The 23,421-nt window shown below is 40.1% G+C and overlaps 2 protein-coding genes across 2 annotated transcripts in view; one reads left to right on the top strand and one right to left on the bottom strand.

The window, feature by feature from the left end:
• The window catches only part of bop1 (BOP1 ribosomal biogenesis factor), a 79,601-nt gene that overhangs the window by 34,128 nt on the left and 22,052 nt on the right, over positions 1–23,421 (bottom strand). The window lies entirely within an intron of this gene.
• On the top strand, positions 5,025–11,467 carry scxa (scleraxis bHLH transcription factor a). Its single transcript, XM_082185236.1, has 2 exons — positions 5,025–6,458; positions 10,848–11,467. The coding sequence occupies exons 1-2, from the start codon at positions 5,889–5,891 to the stop codon at positions 10,884–10,886; spliced, it is 609 nt and encodes a 202-aa protein (XP_082041362.1). The 5' UTR covers positions 5,025–5,888; the 3' UTR covers positions 10,887–11,467.

Raw genomic sequence — 23,421 nt, 5'->3', positions numbered from 1 at the left:
CAACACACTTAGAGATATAAAGATGTAAAGGGTTTGGTGAGCATGAGGGAGACTCAGATTTGAATCGTGGCCAAACACTATTCAGCTCAGGGGAATCCAACAAACAGAAACACTGTAAAAAAAAGAGCATTTTACTTCTTCTATGCACAGATTTGACTCTCCTTTGCAAATCAGCAGGGCCTCTGTGGTGAAACACCTGTAAATCTCTGCTGTTTGCTTTGCTCTCGCCTCTAAAAACTGGTGCATTTATAACATCGATCAATCTGTAAGAATTCTCCAGGGAGCTTTTAGAAAATCTAGCTTGAAATTGAAAAAGTGGCCATTTCAGATTCAATGATGCGTTTAGGTGCATTAAGTAACTTGATTTATGAATTCATGCTGGCACTGAATATTTTCCAGTAGCAGCGTTGATTTGATGGAGGGCGTTAAACGCCGGGTGACGCTCACTCTCGATGGGCAGGCACGACATCAGGAAGGAGAACTGCTTAAGACCGGGATTTATGGAAGCGGTTCCACGGCTTACCCGCTCGGCACGGGCCACTGAGCGACAAGCCATTTGCAGACGGAGCAGCCTGCGTCTCCTCCCCACAAATGCAGGTTTGCATTTCCCTCTAATGGGATCATTTATAATCCCAGTAAACTCAAACTCCGCAGTGGAACGCTGCCACCTCCACACTTTCCATGAGGTCCATCCAAACAGGGCCATGCGTCTGCAGCAGGAATGCGTGCAGACGTGTTAGCGCACCGCATCCCTGTGCACGCGAATGTGGGTGAGTGGCAGCTGCGCGCAGGCCATTAGGATGCCGCTAACATCCACCGCTAACAGCTCGCTGGAAAAATCAAAATTGGAAAATGATCATGGAATAATACCCAAACCCAAGCATCCTGCGTAAGGGAATATGAGAAAGTGAGCGAGGCCCAAAAGAGCTCTCCAAAACACAGCACTTTTCACATTTGCTGCTCACTTCATTTTGAGTTGTAAAAAAAGCATATTAAATCGTCAATAAAAGCAAGCACCCTCGAAAATAAAAACAGAAAAAGATGTGGAACTACTGATGAAGTACAAACACTCATACAAACATTTAAAGATTCATTAGTGCACTGAACCGAGTAAGATTTTGGGGCTCCTTTTGGACTGTATTCTGCTACACAACGCCACTTTCAACCATTCAATCAGCTCCTTTGTCACTCAGAAATGGGTCAAAACACAGAATTAAGATGGGCTACGTAGCCAATTCACATTGATTTTACTCTTGACACTAGACTTGATTCAGAAATGCATCTAATAAGAGCACAAAACAGAACTGAACAACAAATCTGGTCAAAAGCAAAAGAACAGCAGGTGTTGACAAACATAGCTCAGTCCAGAAACGTGTCGGCGGACGTGTATAAAATGCACGTGTACGGACTGCTCTCAATTAGATCTTCCGGCCTTCATATTACAATGGAAGAAACAAACTCAAGAGTCTCTGTAGTTTCGGCCTGTTTATAAGCTTTACGCACAGTAAATGTACCCGAGAGAAAACACGTCATAAAAAAAGAACAGGCGCTTTAACAACGGAAAAGTCACAATAAGAGCAATTTCGACATTAGTACAAAGGCCTCGGCTGGTCTAATTGCTTTTATTTTTTTCCCTTCATATAACCCCGCCTTCTCTTTTGAATAAATTAACTGAAGTCCTCACCGCGGTGACCTCAGCAGTTTCGTGAGCCAGATCACGTCTGGCTTAGATTAAGCGGTGTGTGTGCTGGTCTGAAAGCGATACACCGGCTCTTTTCCAGGACGTGAACCCGTCCAGACAAATCCACACACAAGCTTACGGATCCGAGCAGCCCATCGCAGTTTGGTGCACCTTGGGTGTTTAACCAAACACCAAAAACTCTGCGGCCTGAGAGGAGCAGAGCCCAGAAAGCGTTTTTCTCCAGACGGGGGGGCTGGATTAGATGTCGCAGAGCACCAGAGGAGGTCAGTGGGAGCTAATGGCAGTCAGATGGGATGCCGTTCCTCGTCTTAAAGCAGGCCAGGCCGGGCCCCGCGTGACGGCGAGATAACGAGCGTTGTCATTCGTTACCCCAGAGGTCGATCTTTATGAGGTAGCGAGACATTCCATCTCTTCTGTGGTCTCGCTCGACCCTAATGAAAGTCGTCACGTTATGACCCGGTTCCTGTAATGACTCGTCCCGGGATATACGGACTGCCGCGGTGAGGTTTTCTTTTAATGACTGAAAGGTCGCAGCTGGAGTCTGGAAAGAAATATCGCCGTGTCATTGCGGTCGTGACTGTGACACTAAAAGATATTAATATTTCATGCAATGAGCATCTTTCTCTATTGCGTACAACGATAAATGCACTTTTTTCCTGCTAAATATAGGCTTAAAAACCTTTGCATCAGGTGCAGAGCAAAAACATGTCAAACAAAAGATTGGCAGGATCGCAATATGGTTATATTGGCACCACTTTAAGCAATGCAAGCACTTGAAGACTACAGCTAATCATTTAGATGGTTGATTTCAATGATAAAACAATTTATAGAGTCAACTCACGATTCATAAACGTTCACGAAAGCCTCCATGTACTATATCACTTCATTTTCATATTGCTGTATCACGTTATATTTCTAATACGTCACTCACTTCACATTTTGACTCCTAAACAAATTTCTTAGAAGCAATCTATAAATGCCATGCAAATGGGTTTGAACAAAATGATTAGTTCGCATTAGTTCAAGCACATGCACAATATTGCAGACTTCAAAATGGAGACTTTCATAGTAAAGGGCTTGCTCGCCTCTTAACGAAGACACAATCTTTGCAGACGTGCAACTGATACTTTTCAGTCTGGGGAGAGAATACGTCTGACTAGTGACTGGTAAAGCCATTCTACTTCAAAATTGGTTTCAAGGAGGGAAAAAAACATCTTTAAGGTTTTATTCTAATTACCCTGAAAAAAAGAAGAGGAAAAGTCTATTCGGAACAGGATAATCGTACATGTTTCGACATGCGGAAAACATTATTTCAATACAATTGTGTTAAAAACTAAACTAGTGATTTACTGCTGCTAGTTAAACCAGGTCAAAATTCCCTTTTACAAGAATAAAATTAAAGAGTGCTCTCCCACTCAAAGGAATATAAATCTCTTCACTCACAGCAGCCATTAACAAAACCGTTTTCATTAATGAAAACATGAAACACAAAGGCTCCATGCCCCTACAGACTGGGAACGTTTTCCATCTTAAATTTAAAGAGAAAGCAAGTTTCAGGTGTTAAGTGTTACGTTCCTGTTCTTCATGACGATGGGTTTCAAATGGCTGTTTCGTGGAATAAATGAATGAATAAATTCTCCTTAAAAAGGAAAAGAGTGTATAGTCTAGCTTGAAATGTAGGTATCAACGCTATTAATAATAAATAACAGATTAAAATGTCCCAAAAATGAGACCTAAAAGTATAGAAACAAAGGTTTGAGAGGATCCGCCTCTCTTGCGGGTTTGACCACGAGCAAACGCCGGAAATCAGATATCCTGTCTGGCCTTTAACTCGCATCGCTTATTAATGAGGCTGCGGTTCAAAGAGACTAAACACGAGACGGCATTAATATGGATTTACCACGTCCTCAAAACGTCTTTTTCATCATCTCCATCACAAGCCATCATTTGCAGAGAAATGGTACGAAAGCCACATCATTACGCCGCCAGACTAGTCTTGAGCTAATGTCAAAAATATGAAATCTAGAGAAAATGAAGGGGAGGGGAAATGACAAGCCACCATTCATATCTTAATATTTTCCAGAGGGTAAATAGGAGTTGAAATTATAATGACATCAAGGAGTGCCCTTAAAATCCATAAAATGGTTGCGTTGTACAGACATGCATTTAGTTTTTTGTTTTTGTTTTTTTACCTTGTGCCTCTATTCACCTTTACAACAAAAAGAAAACATTAGGATGAGAAAAGACCTGTGAACTTGTCTAACCCATGTGCTTTATTTTCTGTTCTGGGAGAACGAGCACGGTGTTCCTTTGTGATTGTCCTTCAATGAAACCTATAAGGATAGTAAAGTCAATATTTGAACATTTAAACAATGTTTTGGGAACAATATTTTTAATGACTACCAGCTATAAAGTAACAAAACCGTGACAGAACTTATAACAGGTTCAGACAACTTTTCCAAGCTTCCGTAGTAAAACCATGCAAGGTCATATAAATTTCCTCAACATTATCCTCAAAAAGATCCAGTATATCCTTCCCTCAAAAAACAACATGACTAAAATCCGTTTCTCAGAGGGCTTATCTTCATTTCATCATAAACTGATTGCTGGTAAGGACTGAGAGAGGAACAGGTGCTACAATCTGAGTAATAGCCCCGCTGGATGATGTTATGTTGCTATTTCCCTCCCGTGACTAAACAAGTCCAGCCAGACAAAACCGCAATGTGCTTAAGTATGAGACGACCAACTCATCTTCATGGACAACAGGGTCCATCAAGCTACTGGAGTCACTGACTCAGAGCGGATGAAAAAACCATGGGAGTGCACACTCACTGCAAAGGACCGGCCCTGAGAAGGTCCTACTCCGACACATTGGTCCCTGAAAACCAACCACTGATATAAGTTGATGGCTAGAGAGTTCAAGGGGAGGAGGCAGAAAGGGTGGAAGAATAACCCACACTTTATAGATCTCAAGCGGAAAGCCCTGGAGTGTTAGAGTCCCTCTAGGACGCAGTATAACTGTAAATGAAGTGGAAGAAAGCAGTGAGGGAAAAATAAAGATAGAAGGTGTCAAAGGAAAGCTAGCAAGCAAATAAAAAGGCAAGAAAGAAAAAAAAGGAATGAAGGAAGAAAGGGAAAGCTAGCAAGCAAATAAGAAGGCAAGAAAGAAAAAAGGAATGAAGGAAGAAAAGAAAAAGATAATAAAGTAAGAAATCAAGTAGGAAATATTTAAAATCAGTAAAGGAAACATAAAAACAAAGGATGGAAAAGAAAAATTAAACTGGATCTCACAGAAAGAAGCAAGGAAGCAAGAAAAGGAAACGAATGGAACGAAAGCAAGAATGACTAAAAAAATCAATTAAGGAAGGAAGGAATAAGCAAGCAAGTAGGATTGATTAAAGAAAGAGAAAGAAAGAAAAAGAAAGAAATCAAGCAAACGAGCAATCTTCAATCAAGTAAGCAAGCAGAAGAAAAATAAAAGACAAAAAGTTACATAGGAAGTAAGCTAACGAGAATGAAAGCAAGGAAGAACGATTTCAAACCACTAAAGCAGGCTAGAAAAAAAGAAAGGCTATTATTAACTGGGAGTTAAAAAAAAACTGATGTTGATAGCTGTATAGAACCACTTTGCTCCCTGCCTGAGCCGCCAGCTGGGATATTTGCATAAGCAGTAAAAGAGAAGGATGGACAGAGTGAGTGAGGGAGGGAGAGAGAGAGAGTGTGTGAGGGAGGAATCATACCAGACACTCCCACAACCTATAAAGCACAACCATACTGAAACACTCAGTGAAACCACACGTGGGTCTCTGTTCAGGGGGGAGAGCCAGCGCTGCACAGGGACAGACAGCCGGAGAAGGAGTGAGCATGTGTGTTTGAGGAAGCAAAACGGTGATTTCAGCTCAAGTAGAGAAGCGCTTATGGGATGTGAGTGAGTACAAACAACAAGTTCAACCCTTCAGGATCAATTCTCAAAGTCTGACTGTTAAGAAAAACTAAATTCAAAGGGTCTGTAGTGGCAGAGCAATGTAATACCAGAGCGCAACTGTGCCAGAGGACTATCCGGAGAGCAAACAAGTGCAGGATTGGTTCCGAAGCTAAAAACCCCATGCATTACGAACTCTAGAGTCTTACAAGAAACAGTCGAGATTAGTGTGGAGAGGTTTGGAAATTTCAGCACCTGCTGACAATGTCTTTCACGATGGTGCGACAGGCTCCCAGCCGATACCTGTACTCGGAGATCTCAATGATGTCGGAGGACGATGAAAACGGAAGCGAGAGCTCAGGCTCAGACGACCGCTCGTTTCGCTTGGACGCCTCGGGGTACGACGTTAAAGTTGGAAGAAAGAGAAAACCTGGAGTAAGTGGAGGCGGACGGATGATTGGGCCACCAGCCATTTCTGCCAGCTTTATAGGTCCGTTGCCCGAGGGCCGTCAACGCAACGCAGCCAACGCACGGGAGCGGGACCGCACCAATAGCGTCAATACGGCCTTCACCGCATTGAGGACTCTCATCCCCACAGAGCCCGCCGACCGGAAGCTGTCAAAGATCGAGACCTTACGGTTGGCATCCAGTTACATATCTCACCTGGGAAACGTTCTCCTGGTGGGTGAAGCATGCGGAGACGGCCAGCCGTGCCACAGCGGAGGGCCCTCGACCTCAAACTACTACCACCACCACGGCTCACCCAGCCGGGACTCGGAGAACTCCCAGCCCAAACAGATCTGCACGTTTTGCCTCAGCAACCAGAGGAAAATGGTGAGTAAGACGCATGCAGGTGTTCTCCGTTAAGGTTGTGCAATGATCTGGACATGTTCAAGTCCACAAACAAGCTGAAGAAATACTGACAGAGGTGTGAAATACAGCTGAACCTCAGGGAGAGACAAGAACGGGTCTGATTTATTCTTTGCTAGTAAGGTCACTGAGGGCAATGTCTTGAGGCAAGGTTAGTCAGGATACAGTTGAGATACAGTAAAGACTATCAAAATAAATCCTTAATGTCCAATGTTAGAGAATAAAGGCTGTTTAACTAACAAGAGTGAAAGTAAATTTGTTATAAGGGTTTGTTTCTTTTCTGCAAAGTATTTCTGTAAATCTAGCTAACCAAAACAAAGCAGTTAAAACACACGTAAACCATACTCCTTACTTCTAAAACTGGCACTGCAAAAACTTATAAGACTACAGAAAGCTGATAAGGTATAATTTGGTACATGTTTTCCGAAGCATGAGCAACTAGTGGTTTTAAACAGTCTGTTATGAATGTTCCTACAACAGCCAACTACCCCTTTTAGCGAATCTGCGTCGTAATTCCAGCCTCCCCAAGATAACGTTTGACACTGAAAACCATCCTCAGCACTCTGAAGCTGAGTTATGACTTCATCCACATGTCCTTTTCCATCAAGAGCGATATCTCTGTTACAGAGTGCGCTGCTACCATGACCTCATAGACAGATGCAGTGAAAGATCGGATTAAATGTACCCCAATGGAAAATATCCAATCAACAAAGAGACTGTCAGGTAATATACAAACACATCATCCATCTCTTCCCGCGGCGAGCGTGACTGCACTGACCTTGGCCCGTTGAGCCAACACCGCAGCACATTAAAAATAAAACTGTAAATCACACTCTGGCTGTGAGGAATACAATGACACCAAACCAAAAACAGGGGGAAAACTGTAATTTAAACTTGCATGGCGAAGAACTGTCAGAGGTTGAAATATAACACACGCTCAAGACAATTACACTCCGCCATGACACAAGAGCATTTTTGGTCAGGGTATCTCACCACCGCAACGTGTGTTTAATCCTCAAAAACCTGAAGTGCTTCCAGAAGCCATTGAGTTAAATTTTCTTTTTCTGGATCTTTTAAAAGTAAAGTCTGTAGCGAAGGAAATAAACAATAAAAGAATAGCAACAATAGCAGGAATCTATTCCGCAGTGAATACTCGGCACCGCACGGGTGAATTACAACGAACCTAGTTTGGGCCATTCATGACAAATGAGCAAATGGGAGGCATAAATATGCAAATGCAAATGGTGCGTGATCTATATATCAAGCCATGAGAATCTAGGGAACATCTGCAGCAGGGTATTTTCCCCCAAGTAGCCGTGCACCAACCTCAGAGTTTCACTCAAACATCCTGTGTTGTTCTTAGTCTCTTCCTTGTTGCCCAATTAATATCTCTGTCAAGCACGATACGCAACCTTGCTTTCAACATCGTAAATCTTTCGGAGAAGGATTATCACAGATTTAACACAGTGGTCTTTGCACATTGGCCTGCAGTTGAGAGAGCCAAATCCAATTTCTGAAATGCAACATCAATTTGAGCTTACGGTCATTAAAATGTGAAGATTTAGATGGATTTATCTTGTGACAAGAAAACCACTAAGTACAAGAAAGTGAAGAAGAAAGTGCCTGTGAATCCCTAAAAACTGATTAGCAGTTCTGATAGACCAATTTATATTCGCCAGAATTGATTTAATTGGCTGCTATTTAATCATTTTCTGCAACAAAATATCTCAGTTGCACTAAAGTATCAACTCAAACAAGCTTGCGTGTCCAATTCATGTAGTCAGTGGCTAAATATTGGCTATATATTGGACCTCGGCCACTGTTGCTCTCTAGAAAACAGTTAACCACAAAATTAGCAACTCATTGAGCATCAAGTATCCAAATTTAACCCTTAAAATGTTTGATATTGTACAAACCACACCGTATATAAAGAGATGCACACAACATAGGCGTTCCTTTTACTTGCTAAACTGTTTATGGTTAAACTGTTGTTGAAAATCATATAGAAACCACACGGTTATGAACAACAACAGGCCAAAGGCCAACACTCCCATTTCAGGCAGTAACCTTAATCCGTACAAAACGAAATGATAGATCTTTATAAGTCCAACCGAGAAGTACGCCCATGTCTTCGGGATTCCAGTGGCAGGCAGATATTTGAAACAGACCGGGCCTTGCCTTTGTAGTGCACTTTCAGAAGTGGGTCTGTGTGCTCCAAAACCACACTCGTCTCTTTTACCCCTACTTAGTGCTCATTACGCCGTGAAAGTATAACTCAGCCAAAACGCACAGCTTTATTGTTTCTAAAGAAAGAGAAAGACGAAATAAAGAACACACACACACCAGGGGAAAGACGTAAAGGTATAACTGAATTCAAATGTTCGGGTTTTCGCCAAAGTTAAGCGTCTGTAAGCTGACACAGAACAGACAGCTGCGTCGAGATTCTCCAGCGAAACGGGCGAAACAGACTTTTAAATCAAACACAGACAGTCGCGCGGCAGAAAACTGCTACTTTTGTCTGCTAAGACGCTCAAGACTCAAACAGATTTGTGTCTATATAAAAATGATAGATTTTACCCTAAACATTTTCCAGATTTTGATTCATCTGGCATTTTTATCTGCATTTATTTTCATTTTGGACTACATCTCAATATTTGCACATGCACACTGCCTCACGCACTAACTAGCATTTTCTACATCTCTACATGCACAGGGCTTTACCACAAATATGACAGAGTGAGAAATTTACCATTTTTGTATTGTTTTGACGACATCTAGCCGATTAGGCTAATCCACACTAGTGTGATTGCATAAGAAGACTGTACTATTACTCAGAAAATTGGGGCAGATGGGACGTCTTCCTCACAATCATGGCGTCTGCTGAGATGGTAACGAAATAAGAAGTAACATGGGTAATTTTTTCTGGATAATTATCAAGACTTCTCTCATTGCCAGCATATGGAAGAGTTTAGAGTCTCTAACGGGAGCCCGAACATTTGACACAATATGAAATTATTAGAAGTATTAGCAGCACACACTAAAGAGCCAACATTTTTTCCTCCGTAAAATGCCATTTTATTCGAATGAATCCTGAACGATTTGGCCAAAAGCGGGATCTTATAAAACCGCCAAATGTGAATACTTCAATACCTTCTGGAAAGTGAAGCCACATGAATTAAAGTTGGGCTGGAATTGGGTCATCCTTTACCACAGGTGGGGCGGTACGCTTCATAACCATAAACGAAGGGAAACTAGTGTTTTCGTTTGTGGGCAGCAGCAAAAAGGTCTGTGCAAATACTCCGGAACACTATAAAAACAATCAAAAGCGTGTAAATGGCGCATTCAAAGGGTGTAAAACTCATATATTGGGATTAACTCAAACAGAAGACTGGTTTTAATAATCTACCAGGTCCTGTCACCACCGAGAGTCTAGAGTTACACGACTAAACACATGCATGCACACACACCGTCTCATTGTGATCTTTAGCAAGCTGTCAACGTTACCCGTCAACCTAAGGTGAAGCCAAATATTTGTGTTAAGAGCCCCGTAGATGCTTGAAGTGGGGAAAAAAAAGAGGTGAACACCAATTTATTGATATAAAGATATTTGAGAATTTGCCGTGATTTGTTTCCTGCCTCAAAGTACTTGGAAATAATGTGTTTATAAAGGACTTCAGACCAAGGGGAGCGAGCGATCAATCTGGGCATTTGGACGTAAGCTCCAGCAATAATAATTTCTTTACGGCGTGTTAGACAGGATATGAAAAGCAAATGTAGGCAAAATCCTATTAGTTTGGCCGTAAGTGATCCCTGGAGTCAGAACGCTGGTGACTTTAAAGTGGCACTGAACTTAAAGGAGGGGATGGGGAAAAAAAATGGGAGTGAGAAAAAAAGAAAGAAAGAAAGAAAGAAAGAAAGAAAGAAAGGAAAACGTTGAGGGTCAGGGTTATTTTCAAATAGGATTCTGTCTGACTTCATCAGTTAAGGTTGAGTGTTTTGACTAGAAACTCCGCCTACATCAGATGGGGGCCGCAGGAACGATGGCATTCCATCTGCTCCTGTTCTAAGCAAAGCAAACTGGGAAATGTGAGCCAGGTGTGTGTGCGCGTGCTACCGCAAACGGAAAGGTGATAGGAGAAAAACAGCAGGCGCATTAATGCCAAACCAACGGCCTGCAGGGAGAACGATGACATGAACCCTCAAGAGTCAACAACTCTGAAAAAATGAAAATAAAAATTAAGTATTTGCACATTTTTAGATAAATGATTGACCTAATTGAAATTAACAAATAACAACAAAAAAGTAGTTGCACCTGACATTTCGTAACTAATGGATTGTTTTCTTTCATTGCAGAGCAAAGACAGAGAGAGGAAATCAGCCCTGAGGAGTTAAGCCACGACGTGAATGGATTTACAAAACATTAGCATCACCAGTGTACATAAACTGTTGACTGAAAATGTTGACTGTTGTTATGGTGTGTATATATGCAAATATCAATTCATATTTAATTATTTGTAAATCGCCTTTGGACTGGAGCATTTTTATTGGCAAAAAAAAAAAAAAAAACAACTGGAAAAAGACCAGACTGCAGCAACTTGATTACGCAAGAGCTGAACATCCCGCTACAGACTTCATCCACTTCCACCTTTTCCATGCTTTTACACACCAAGCTACACCAAATGTTTATCTTTGACCACAGGGAGTTGAGGTAAAGCTATTCACCAAAGACTATCCAAAGAAGAGGACGGCATTCACAAGGTTGCAAACGATCACAGAGAAGACACAGCGTACGGAGCCCCACTTTGCAAAGCAAAACAATGACAGAACAACCCTGCTATATTAAAGGATTCTCGGATTGTGCTCATATCGAGGGCATGAATGGATGCAAACTGATATGTGACACCATATTTCTGACAAAAACACAAAAAGACACTTAGCCTGGCTATGAAAACACAATAAAGTCAATAAATGCAGTATATACTGTATGTCTAATATGGGAAATTACATATATTCTTCATTGTTTAAATTAAAAATTTCTGAATGAACAAACGGAGTGAAAACCACCTGCATTTCTTTCTAGCACGATTCAACATGTCACGAAGATGTTTGAATATCTTTGCCATCATGCAGTTCTGTAATTAATTAAGACCAACACCTCAATGCAGCTATAAAAACAGAGTCCCTCCAGATAAAGATCAACACTTTCATTTTATCATCTCTGTAGATCATCTCTCATCACGCGTCCTCGAAGCCTAAATATTTAATTTCACATTCTCTTTCTGGTTTTAATCTGAACGTAGTTTATTCTTCCTAAGGTTGAGAAATACAAACACATATAGTCACTCATATTGTCTTATATTTCACAAACTCAAAGACACGATACTTCAGATTTTTATGGTATTAGCAACTATGACTGGCAAGAACAGTTGTTTATGATCTATAGCAGTGGTTCTCAACCTTTTTGACTCCAGGACTCTCTATTGTCCACAACAATAATCAAAGGCCCTGTGATATTTCCAGGTTTTCATGATTTAGGAATAAATATTTGTACAAATATTTTCTACTCAATTTCTATCTAGAACTAGAAAAGCGCTAAATACATTATATTATTATTATTATTATTATCAGTTCTTAATTCTTAAGAAGAATTTACATGACTTTTCCATGTCTTGAAATCACACTTTCAAATGACATATCTTGATTTTTTGTGTGGTTTTGGCCTATTTTAAATGCTTGTTCTCCCAATCCTTATACATACATGCATACATACACATGTACATGCATATGCATATCTGTATATATATTTAACAATCAACATTTAATTAGTTGAGAACTCCTAGTCTATAGTCAATGTTGGTCTTTAACAAACTAAGAAGCAGCACAATATAAACCTTACAGGATCATGAATATATTTATCACAGTCCATAATGCTGATTTGCTCAAAGGCAGAAGTTGGTAAATAGGACTTAGACCAAGTAGGATCTGTGTTCGTTTATTTCTCTGCATGGTCCTAAAGTAGGCGTTTTACCTGGATAACTTATTTATTTGGATTGCAGCCAAATAATGATGCCAAAACCAAACAAAATTCTAAATCAATACCTTCTAAAAAATGCCAAGTCATTATAACGGTCGCTACGCCGCTGTTCCTAGTGGTGTTGGTTGGATCTTGTGTGTCAGAGGACAGAAGGAGGTTTGAGGTGAAACAGACGACCGAGGTGGACGGCACAGAAAGCGAGGCCTGTCAGACGGACAGCTGTTGCGTGTGGTGGCGCAGATGGGATTCGCAGGTAAAGCTTTTGGCAGCGGTCCTGGCAGCGTCCACCCCTGACAGCGCCAAAAAAAGGGTGAGAGGAAGTTCGGACAAATTTTGTCTTGGTCTTGAGAGTTTTGACTCGCATATCACCTTCTACTACACCTTCCAAAACCTGCTCGGCAAACTAAAATCATATCATCTCTCATCTCGGGTAACCAAAACGACTCTCTGCTTTGTTAAACTAATCAAAAAAAAAAGCTCTATTTTAATCTTTTGACATTGCGTTAATATAATAATAATTGCATTCCTGTGATTGTTTTTGTAGTTAATGCCTAAAACATTCAGCTTCTTCTTAAGGGGGAAAAAAAATATATGTTAATACACAAAAGAGCAGCTCATGGGTGATATTTCATACTGAGCTTCAATGATATTTCAATTCGACCATTGCAAAAACAGCTAATTATTTAACTTTTGTTAAACGCCCCATCTGGATTTCATTTATAAATAAATCTGCCGTTAAGAAGTTTCTCCACGATTGGCGCAAGAACCGCAAAACTTTGCGATGAGACGCACGAGCTCTGGAGTGTCATTTATTGAAGAGCTGAGAGGAGATTGTTTTTCCAACTACATTATCAATTGTTTTCAGTTTAAAAGTAAATCAAACTAGTTTGTTGTCAATGAAGCGGAATGTGATCTTTTCTGATGAGGCTGTGGAGGTACGCAAGACGAAAAGAAAAGCATTGGGCGGCATCCCGCTGAGTCTTACCCCTCTGTTCACCCCGGTCTGTCATTCTGTCATCCCCTCATATCTCACCAGCCAGAGCACACAGAACAGCTCCATATCCACACACATGAACCCGGTTACCTGTGTGTCTGACGCAGGCCTCGCATCCAGCTACTACAGACATCAGCACTCAGACAGAAGAAGAACGACGACGACAAAGGAAGTATTCAGACATCGACAACGCATTCAAATACACTTGTCTGATTCTAAAAATGAAAAACCGTTCTAGTCGCTCATGGAAATTAAATTGCAGTAGAGCTCAAAATGTCACAGACTACAAACAGAGGACCGACTAAAGAATAAAACAAACTATGCATCAATATATTTCTATATGGAAAAGAATCAAGATATTAAACTTCAACACTAAAATGAGTAACCTTGAAATGTGTAAAAAAAATATTTCTAGTCGCAGTGGTCAACCGACATGCCCAATACTGATACACATTAAATAATATCATATAATACATAAATCTTTTATTTAATCCCATGAAAATGCAGATCCTGTTGTAAATAATAGTGAAAATCACTTTTTAAAGCCCTTCCATTAGCCCTTAGCATATTTTGACTCATATTATACCAAATCATATCATATCATTAAATGTATATCCCAAAATAAATATATTTTATATTTAATATACATAATTTGATATATATATAAAAATAAAAAATATATAATGGCAGCAAATGTGAATTACATAGATCCGTGAACAAGAAATAAATGCTTATTTTACATCATTTACTCAATTCACAGAAAAAAGATGAAAACCAAAACTGTTTATTCATTGGCGAGACTGTCTGTATATTTTGGAACGGACACAGTGGGAACTATGAACCGTGTTCTCCAACGGACAGCATTATACACCAGTACAAATAATCATAAAATGATCAGTTATCGGCCGATTACTCTGCTTTACTCATCAGTCACTGCTTAGAAGTGTCTGAATTTTGTTGTTGCACAGCCAGTATCCAAAAACATTGCCTGAAGGGATGTTTACTAAAACCAAACAATGAAAGCATCATTTTGCACATTTTCTTTACATCATTTTTATCATTCAATCATGCCGATATTTAGCTATTGCAAGTTTAATACCATGAAATGGACCACTTTTGTAAAGCAAGTATAATATATGTTGAACTTCTGCTCGGCCTTGAAGTTTTTTATAGTTGGGTTGCTTAGTTGGGTTTACTTAGGGTGTGTTCACACTTGTAGTTTGGTTATCTTGGTCAAAAACAAAACAAAAAAAAAACATTTAGTCCTGGTTCACTTAGCATCGACACTGTCATTTTTAACACCGAATCTAAAGAGAAGAAAAAAAGAAGAAGAAAAAAGCCATTTTTCCCCCATAAATTATATTAAAAAAAAATCGGATTTAGATTTACCGGCCAATATATCGGTTATCAGCTTTCAGACATAAAGAATTATTGGTTATCGGTATAATTTGCGATGGAACTTACCGACTAAATGTACTCGTTAATGTGCTTAGCCTACGTATGGTGGTATTTTGACCAGTTGAGAACTAGTGAAGAGCTTATAAAATGTGTCAAGGAATCAAAACGGCAGCAGGAATTCCTCACGTAAGAAGATCTGCTGTAAGGAGCCTGTACCAAACTGTAATGGTAATGTAGCTCTCATGATGAGAAGAACCAGGTGTGCTTGAGCATTAGGTCGCATTTTGTGACATCACATCCTGTTTTTGGTTTGTTTAGATGTCTTTGGTCCATGTTGCATTCATATTTCATTTGAACCGCACCAGAGATCGTTTGGAAGTCGCTCTGTTAGTGTGTCGCTGTGTGAACGTTGCCATCCGAACCCTGATGCGCTGAAAAGATGGGTCTCGGTCCACTTTTTTGGTGCACATCAGGGTTCGGATGGCAGCGTTCACAATTGTTCAAATGAGACACACTAACAGAGCAATCGCACCAGAGTTTTAGTCAAACCAAACCTGCAAAGTGTACAAACACACCCTAGTATTCATTAATATCAATTTGACTGCACTGACACTATTGAATGAGAACAAAACTTGAGCTGGATTGTTTTCAGCAGAGCTGCTTTATAGCAGAATCGATTTTGTTTCATAACTGATGAACTTTGCAACATTGACACTGAACTTAACCGAATTGAATCAACACCGAACAAAATGTAGCTGAATAATGACACTATTGTCTTCTGAAGAGCTGCTTTACAGTTTTATAGAATTTAATTTGTTTAATAATTGTCGACGTTAACGCTTCCTAACCCAACACTGAACTAAGGGAGCGTTTACACGACACCATTCTCAACAAAAAACGTTATGCGTTTTGGCCGTTCATTTACACGAAAGTGCTGTTTTGAGGGCCTGAAAACGATACCATTAATCATCTCCATGTAAACTACAAAGACCTGAATTAGAGGAAACAGTGACGTCATGCACATGAGTATTACACATTCAGTCTATAGACATGTAGTAGTTTCTTTACAAAGTGACATCGCCATCTACTGGCCTGGCAGCAGAATACAGCGTTTAATCGTTTCCGCAGATCCGTGAGATCCGTCGTCTGTGCAGAACTTTTCAAAAGCACAAAGGAAAAACTTTTCTGTTTAAACGTACCCTAAATTGAGCTGAATAATACACTATTGTCTTCTGTAGAACTGCTTTATAGCCGAAACTGTGTTTCATAAATGATGAATTTTGCAACATTAACAGTGTAATTTTTCTGTTTATTACTGTAGAGTTGCTTTGAAACAATCTGTACTATATAAAAAAGCACTACATGAATAAATGTGACTTAACTTGATATGAGCATATTTAAACTCTACACTATTAATCTATGCATTTAGCAGATACGTTTATCCAAAGCGACTTACAAAACAGAAAAAAAAAGATAGTGTTTCACTAATGTCAAGGCACAAATTGGAAGCAACAGCAAATGAAACCTGAAAACACATTGTCCCCCTCATTACCGTCCTAAACAGTTTAAAAACAGAGCAGGCCGATGACCAGAGCAGACGCAGTTCTTTCCATGAAAGGCTGGACGTGGGGGTAATAATCCAGCCTCCCCCGGGTCCCGCGAGACCGTCTGGAGGATGGCTAACAGATGACAGCTGCACGGTTCTCGTCTGTTCAGCATCAGAGCGCTTCACCCGGCGAGGACGGTGCCATGCTGTCGGCCGGAAGAACGGATCCCCTTCACCTGACAGTTCTGCAGAGCACACTTTTAATATCCCAACTCCTAATACAGCACCAAAGGCCATAAAAATAAATCCCGTCATTATTTCTAAAATGGCAAAACCGCAAAGGAGGTCGTCAAAAGGTCAAGCGCTCATTACTTACGGCAAAAAAAAAAAAAAAAAAAGAAAAAACATCCTGCACCACACCGCCCCGATAAATAAATAATCTGCAGATCTTCGCACACGGGGCTTTAACCTTGGAGGACGCATGTGGAAAGTTTGCGTTCTGGCAACGTAGGTTTCAAATGGGTTTCCCACCTGGAGCATCCGGTACATCATTCAGAAAGTCATTATTTATTGAAAATTAAATATCTAATGAGGCCCTGAAGCTTTTCCTGCACGACGACTCTGGTCGTATAACAGAAGAGAAAGCCATCGAATCAAAGCCACAAGAGCGAAGCGCTTGACTTTTCCTTTATATCATTAACCGAAACATCCCACTGAGTGTTTTTTCCTTCCACTGTCCTACAAGTTATGATGAGCAGTTATGGCTGCAAAAGCATATTTTGAGGACAAGCCTGGAGAAAGTCTGACTGAAGACATCTACGTCAGAAACAGAGGAGAGACGCTGAACGCAGAGGTGGTAACGGGCCATATCTCTTTCCTTTAGTTATTTTTCCACCTTCGTTGTACAAAAACATGCATCAAATACCTTTATCACAACGTGGAAAAAACGCCTCTGTAAAATAAGAGATACAAGCTCTGTTCCAAAACCTAGTGTGTTGCCTATATGTGACCCTGGACCACAAAACCAGTCTTATGGGTAATTTTTTTTTTTATTGAAATGTATACATCATCTGAAAGCTGAATACATAATCTTTTCATTGATGTATGGTTTGTTAGTATAGGACAATATTTGGCCGAGATACAACTATTTGAAAATCTGGAATTTAAGGGTATAGAAAAATCTAAATATTGAGAAAATAGCCTTTAAAGTTGTCCATTTCTATTGGCGATAGTGCTGCATCCATTCACAAAAATAAATGTTTTATATATTTAAGGTGGGAAATTTACAAAATATCTTCATGGAACATGATCTTTACTTAATATCCTAATGATTTTTGGCATAAAAAAAATCTATAATTTTGACCCATACAATGTTTTGTTGGCTATTGCCACAAATATACCCGTGCGACATAAGACTGGTTTTGTGATCCAGGGTCACATATAGGGAGCATGTTAAGGCATCATTTACTGTAAAGGAATCGTTCACACAAATATAAACATCCAGTCATCAGTCACTCATAGGGCTGGGTATCGAGTTCGATACTTTTTAGGTACCGACCGAATTGCCTCGATACTATCGAGTATCGAAAAATGACTTGTTTTTCGGTACCAGATTTCGATACCTAAGGGGTTAACTCGTCAACGTCAGTGCTCAAACAAATACAACGACACGCCTAAAGTCGCTCACGCACATAAACGCAAACTCTACACACACGAGACGCGCGGAACTCTCCGCGCACATACTCATATGAGACGTGCACACACACAAACTCGCGTACATACTCAATGAGACGCGAGCACACACACTCATAATACCTTAAAGATGTGGAAAAGCCGATCAAAAGTGTGGATACATTTCTCCAGGCTCGATGCCAAGCGTGCGATGCAGTATTTGCGGTAAAATAATTGCTGCAAAGACGGTACCGCGACAGATATGATGAAGCCCTTGACAGTGCACGGAGTAAACATAAGAGCAGAAAGTTGCTCCGTCTTCGACTGGTAAATGAAGAGATACCTTGTTGATCACGCTGACAGTGTTTATATAGCAATAATGACCTACTGAATGTACACAGCCGTTCAAAAATGTGTTGGTCAGAATTTTTTTTTTTCAGTAAGGATGCATTAAAGTGATCAAAAATGACCTTAAAACATGTGCAATGTTACAAAAGATTTCTGTTTCAAATAAATGCTGTTCTTTTGAATTTTTTATTAATCAAAGAATCATGAAAAAATTTATGTTTCCAAAAACTGTTTTCATATTTCTGAAAGATCATGTGACACTGAAGTAATGATTTTGAAAATTCAGCTTTGACAACACAGGAATAAATTACATTTTGGAATATATTCAAATACTATTTTAAATTGTAATACTATTCCACAATATTACAAGTTTTACTGTATTTTTGATCAAACAAATTCAGGTTTGGTGAGCATGAGCTCTTTATAAAAAAAATATTTTGTTCCTTTGTGCTTTTTTTTTTTGTTCCTTTGTGCACTGACTAAGGAGCATGAGTCAAACTGAAAAAATAAAACCAAAGTTTTTCTGAGGTAATGTGTTATGTAATCTTGTTAAAATGGATTTCATAAAATTGGTATCGAAAAAAGTATCGTTCAGGAACCGGTATCGAAATCAAGGTATCGGTATCGGTATTGGTATCGAAATTTTTTGAATGATACCCAGCCCTAATCACTCACCCTAATGTCATTTCCAACATGTAGGACTTTTTTCTTCTTCTGCGTAACACACACAATGATTTAACATGTTGAATTAAAAAATAGTGATATATCAATATGACTATAAAATAATAAAATTATAATTATTGTTAAAAATAATGATTATTATTACTACTACTACATAAAATATTAAAATAGACAAAAGCATTTTATAATATTATCATCATCATCATCAACTTATTTTATAGTACAACTATAAAATTATTACATAATGAATATTTAAGGATTCTTAATTTCTTCATTCTCAACCATCAAGCTTTTATTTTGACAGAAACCCCCCGAAAAAGTAATGTGTGAGTAAATGATGAGAGAATCAAAGAAATACATCAAAAAGAAAATGAGAAATGTTGCCTTGAAACTTGCCTTGTTCTTTTGATATTTTATTTTAAAAAATTCAAATTCTTTATTACAAACGGTAATAACCCTGCCATACATGCCAATATTTTCTTTTTTCTTTTTAAGAGTGATTAGTGTACTGGACCATATGTTTTTTTTTTCTTTTTGTTGTGAATCACAAGGTTACTGCCTACGTAGAGCGATCCAAATCAATCTCTTGTGATGTTTTGTTTAGGATGCTGTCAGTACAATGTGGGCAGCCAAACTAGGTTTTGAACAGTTGTAGTCGTGGGATTTTCAAATGAAGTCTAGCTCATCTCCTTCCTGTATCTGAGGTAAACATTCAAGTGCATGCGTTCTCCATATCTCCATTCACGTCCTCACAGAGGCCGAGGCAGCCCCCGCTGGCAGTTGGTTTCAATCAGGTCTTCTGGCAGGATGCATGCTGGGCCAACTGGGAGTTGTGCTGAAGACCGGATGAAAAGGAAGTCCTAAAAACTGTGGAACGACAGGTGGCTACTTTGGCTGCTCTCGAAGAAGAAGAAGGGAAAAAAAAAAAAGGCCAGCTTTCCAACGCCTACCCCCCACCTCCACACACCTGCAAGAGACCGCAGCCTGGGGTCCCGTTTGCTCCGTCTGACCGGCACGCGATTTATCCGAGCGCCTCCTCCCCGTCTGACCCTCCACCCCCGGCCCTCTGGATCAACATTCCCCTCTGACTAAGAAAAACACATCCCCGCTTCTCCTTAAATAGACTATTAAAAAGAAATTTCCTGCTGACAGCGGCGTGTCAGGCCAAGATTCCACATAATTTACCGGCGATCTGTCAATTTTATCAGCCTATTGATTTCAGCGGAGCGCGCTGGGCTGAAAGAAGACCTTTGAGTCCTTGGACAAGAACACTTTGGAAATCACTTCATCCTCAGAAGACAACCGAGACGTTTCAATCCATCCCAGAGTTTTTGGACAGCAGCCCGGAGGAGAGCTGCGCGTTTGCTGATCGATATCATTTTCATCTATTCTCTGACAACTTACAACACTATGGCCAGAAACATACTCTACACTAATGGTGCATTTAAAAAGAATAAAATAAAAAATAAAGACCTGGCATTCTCATATCACTGTGGCAGCAACAATTTCAGTACTAAAGAGGGCGATGGTTACCTTCAGGTAGCTAGTTACTAACATTAAAACAATATTATGGGTTCAGTGCAAATTAAGCTCAATTGAGAACAGTGCCAGCCCACTTTTTCTTTCAGTCCAGGAGTATTTTACACATTCATTTTTTCCCCAATGGGATTTAAAAAAAAAAGGTATTGTGTTAAAGCAACACTAAAGAACTTTTCCTCTTCGGTCCCCCTACAGGTTGCAAGCGGAATTGTCCATTACCGCTGTCGTAAATAATTTCGCCTACCGTCGCACGCACATTCGCTGTTTATCCAGCACCGGCTTTGTCCACACACAAGGTAGAGTATGTTGCATGATTTTATGAAAGTACCGTATTTTCCGCACTATAAGGCGCACTTAAAAGCCTTTAATTTTTTCAAAAAACGACAGTGCGCCTTATAATCCGGAGCGCCTTATATATGGATCTGGCGCCTTATATTAATGTCTGTAAAACAACCGCTGACTTAAACCTTGTTTATACTTTCGCCTGGCACCGGAGCGCGAGCCTCCGCTGACTGCGCGCGCACCTCCCCAAACAGACGAGGCATTTATACTTGACGCAACTGTTTTGTTTTAGACTGAACACCAGACCATACAACTGATTTAGACGCGCAAACTGGGTGCCGGTGTGATGATGAGATGTACTAATATCCGTCTGCTCGGGCAGATTCGGCTCAAAGTCGTGCATCTTCGGATGCGGAGGCGCGCGCGCTGTCACAATGACGTCATTTTGCCGCGCGCGCGCCTCCGCATCCGAAGATGCACGACTTTGAGCCGAATCTGCCCGAGCAGACGGATATTAGTTTTTTATTACCTTCGCGCTCATGCGGACGCGTCGAGTATAAACAAGGTTTTACAGCTCAGCCACTTGTTTTTTCATATTTTTTTGCAAGTGGTAGATATTGGTTTACATTTGGACTTTGGATGTGATCTTAGGCTTGAAAAGGTTGGTGACCACTGCATAACGCAAACCCAGTCAAACGTTTGACTGCAGTATCTTCTATTCTATGCGCCTTATAATCCGGTGCGCCCTATATATGAAAACAGTTGTAAAATAGGCCATTAATTGAAGGTGCGCCTTATAATCCGGTGCGCCTTATAGTGCGGAAAATACGGTATGATGTATTGCGACATCAGAAACGAAGAAAATCAAAATAATGACTATTGTAACGCTTGTCGTAAAGCAAGTCAAATTTGTAGTTTCTTATGTCTCATTCGAACTACAGAAACGCGACCCGGTCTGGCAAACTTGCATAGGGCGGTTATAGCAGATATAGGGTCGCAAAGCGAATCCAGAAGTGCCTTTCACCCTGATGAACCACTGATATGATTTTTGAAACATTATTTTAAGGTAAAAAAAAAAAAAAAGTTCTTTAGTGTTGCTTTAAGAGCTACAAGCGCTGATCAAACCAACCAACTACGAGGTCAATCACAACATTACAAACTTTCCAAAAGTTATAAGCAAAAAAGTATTGAAGTATTGAAAAACAAAGCAAAAAGACAAAGTTCAAGACTGTGCATGTACTTAAAACTCTTCACACATAGGGGTGTAACGGTACACGTATTCATACCGAAAATGTTGGTATGGCACGCATGTGTACCATACGAATACAGTGTCGTTTTAACCACTACAAGTGCGGAACGTAATTTTAAACTCTGAGTTTCCACCCAAGGATAGCAAAATATCCTTTATATCGATATACTTTGGTGTTGCGAACACATCTGGGAAATAACGAAGCACAGAGAGTAAGTGCACGATCCAAGTCGTCTTAAACATTAGACGTGCCTTACATTCAGCGCTTCAAATTAAATCACAAACCTTGCCCTACTGTCAGAGGCGTGCGTAACTTAATGCGTTTGAGACGCATGTTACAAATTCACGCAAGTATTTCCATTTCTCATAAAGGATTATCCTAACAGCAAGCGAGTCTACTTTTAACTTCTCCGAGTTCAGCGAACACGTGCACCTCATATAGTCGGAGCGGATTCGAATTGGAGTGCAATAATTCTAACCTTATTCTAAAATATTTTGATAACACTTCACTAATTTTTCATGCAAACTCACTTTAATCTCCTACTAGACTCGCATCATCTTTTCCCAATCAATTCCAGTCCTATTTCTACTGTACATAGTGACAAAAAGCCCCAAAATAATTAATAAATGTGTACAAATATGAATTAATCAATAATAAAACGGAGAAATATGATAAAACCCAAGATATTGCGCAATCCTCTGCTCTAGGTAGTGGCTTTGAGCCGCTTCTCCCCTCTCAAACACACACAGGAATACATTCGTTCAGTTTACGGCTCCAAATAGCTTACACGTTTGCTTGACTCCTGCCAGAGGGAGGAATTATTGGCCCGACTCTGATCTGGAAGGTACGGCGTGGGTGTGAGGACTGTGTGGGGACCAATGGCTCCCGGTGGGATACAGCCCTTAAATCCCCCCTTTACCTTGCTGTATTGCATGTGCAACAGAACACCACCCACATTCACTCGAGTCTAATTTGATAAATCTAAAGAGCGGCTCGATCCAATGGATCCGGGAGAACAAAACCGCTCTTTGTATTTTAATAGTGCAGACGTTTTTGTAAAAATCCATGCCCGTGTCTGCTGAAGCACAAAACATATTAATCATTCTCTTCCCTGAAACGCTGAACCCAATGGCGTGCTGGGGGGAAAGACAAAGAGAAGCATAGAAACTACATGAACAACAGAC

Source organism: Leuciscus leuciscus (assembly GCF_965113295.1).
Source record: "Leuciscus leuciscus genome assembly, chromosome: 12".
Lineage (NCBI taxonomy): Eukaryota > Metazoa > Chordata > Actinopteri > Cypriniformes > Leuciscidae > Leuciscus > Leuciscus leuciscus.
Note: the sequence above shows the minus strand (reverse complement) of the source record. Positions and strands in the feature narration are given on the sequence as shown.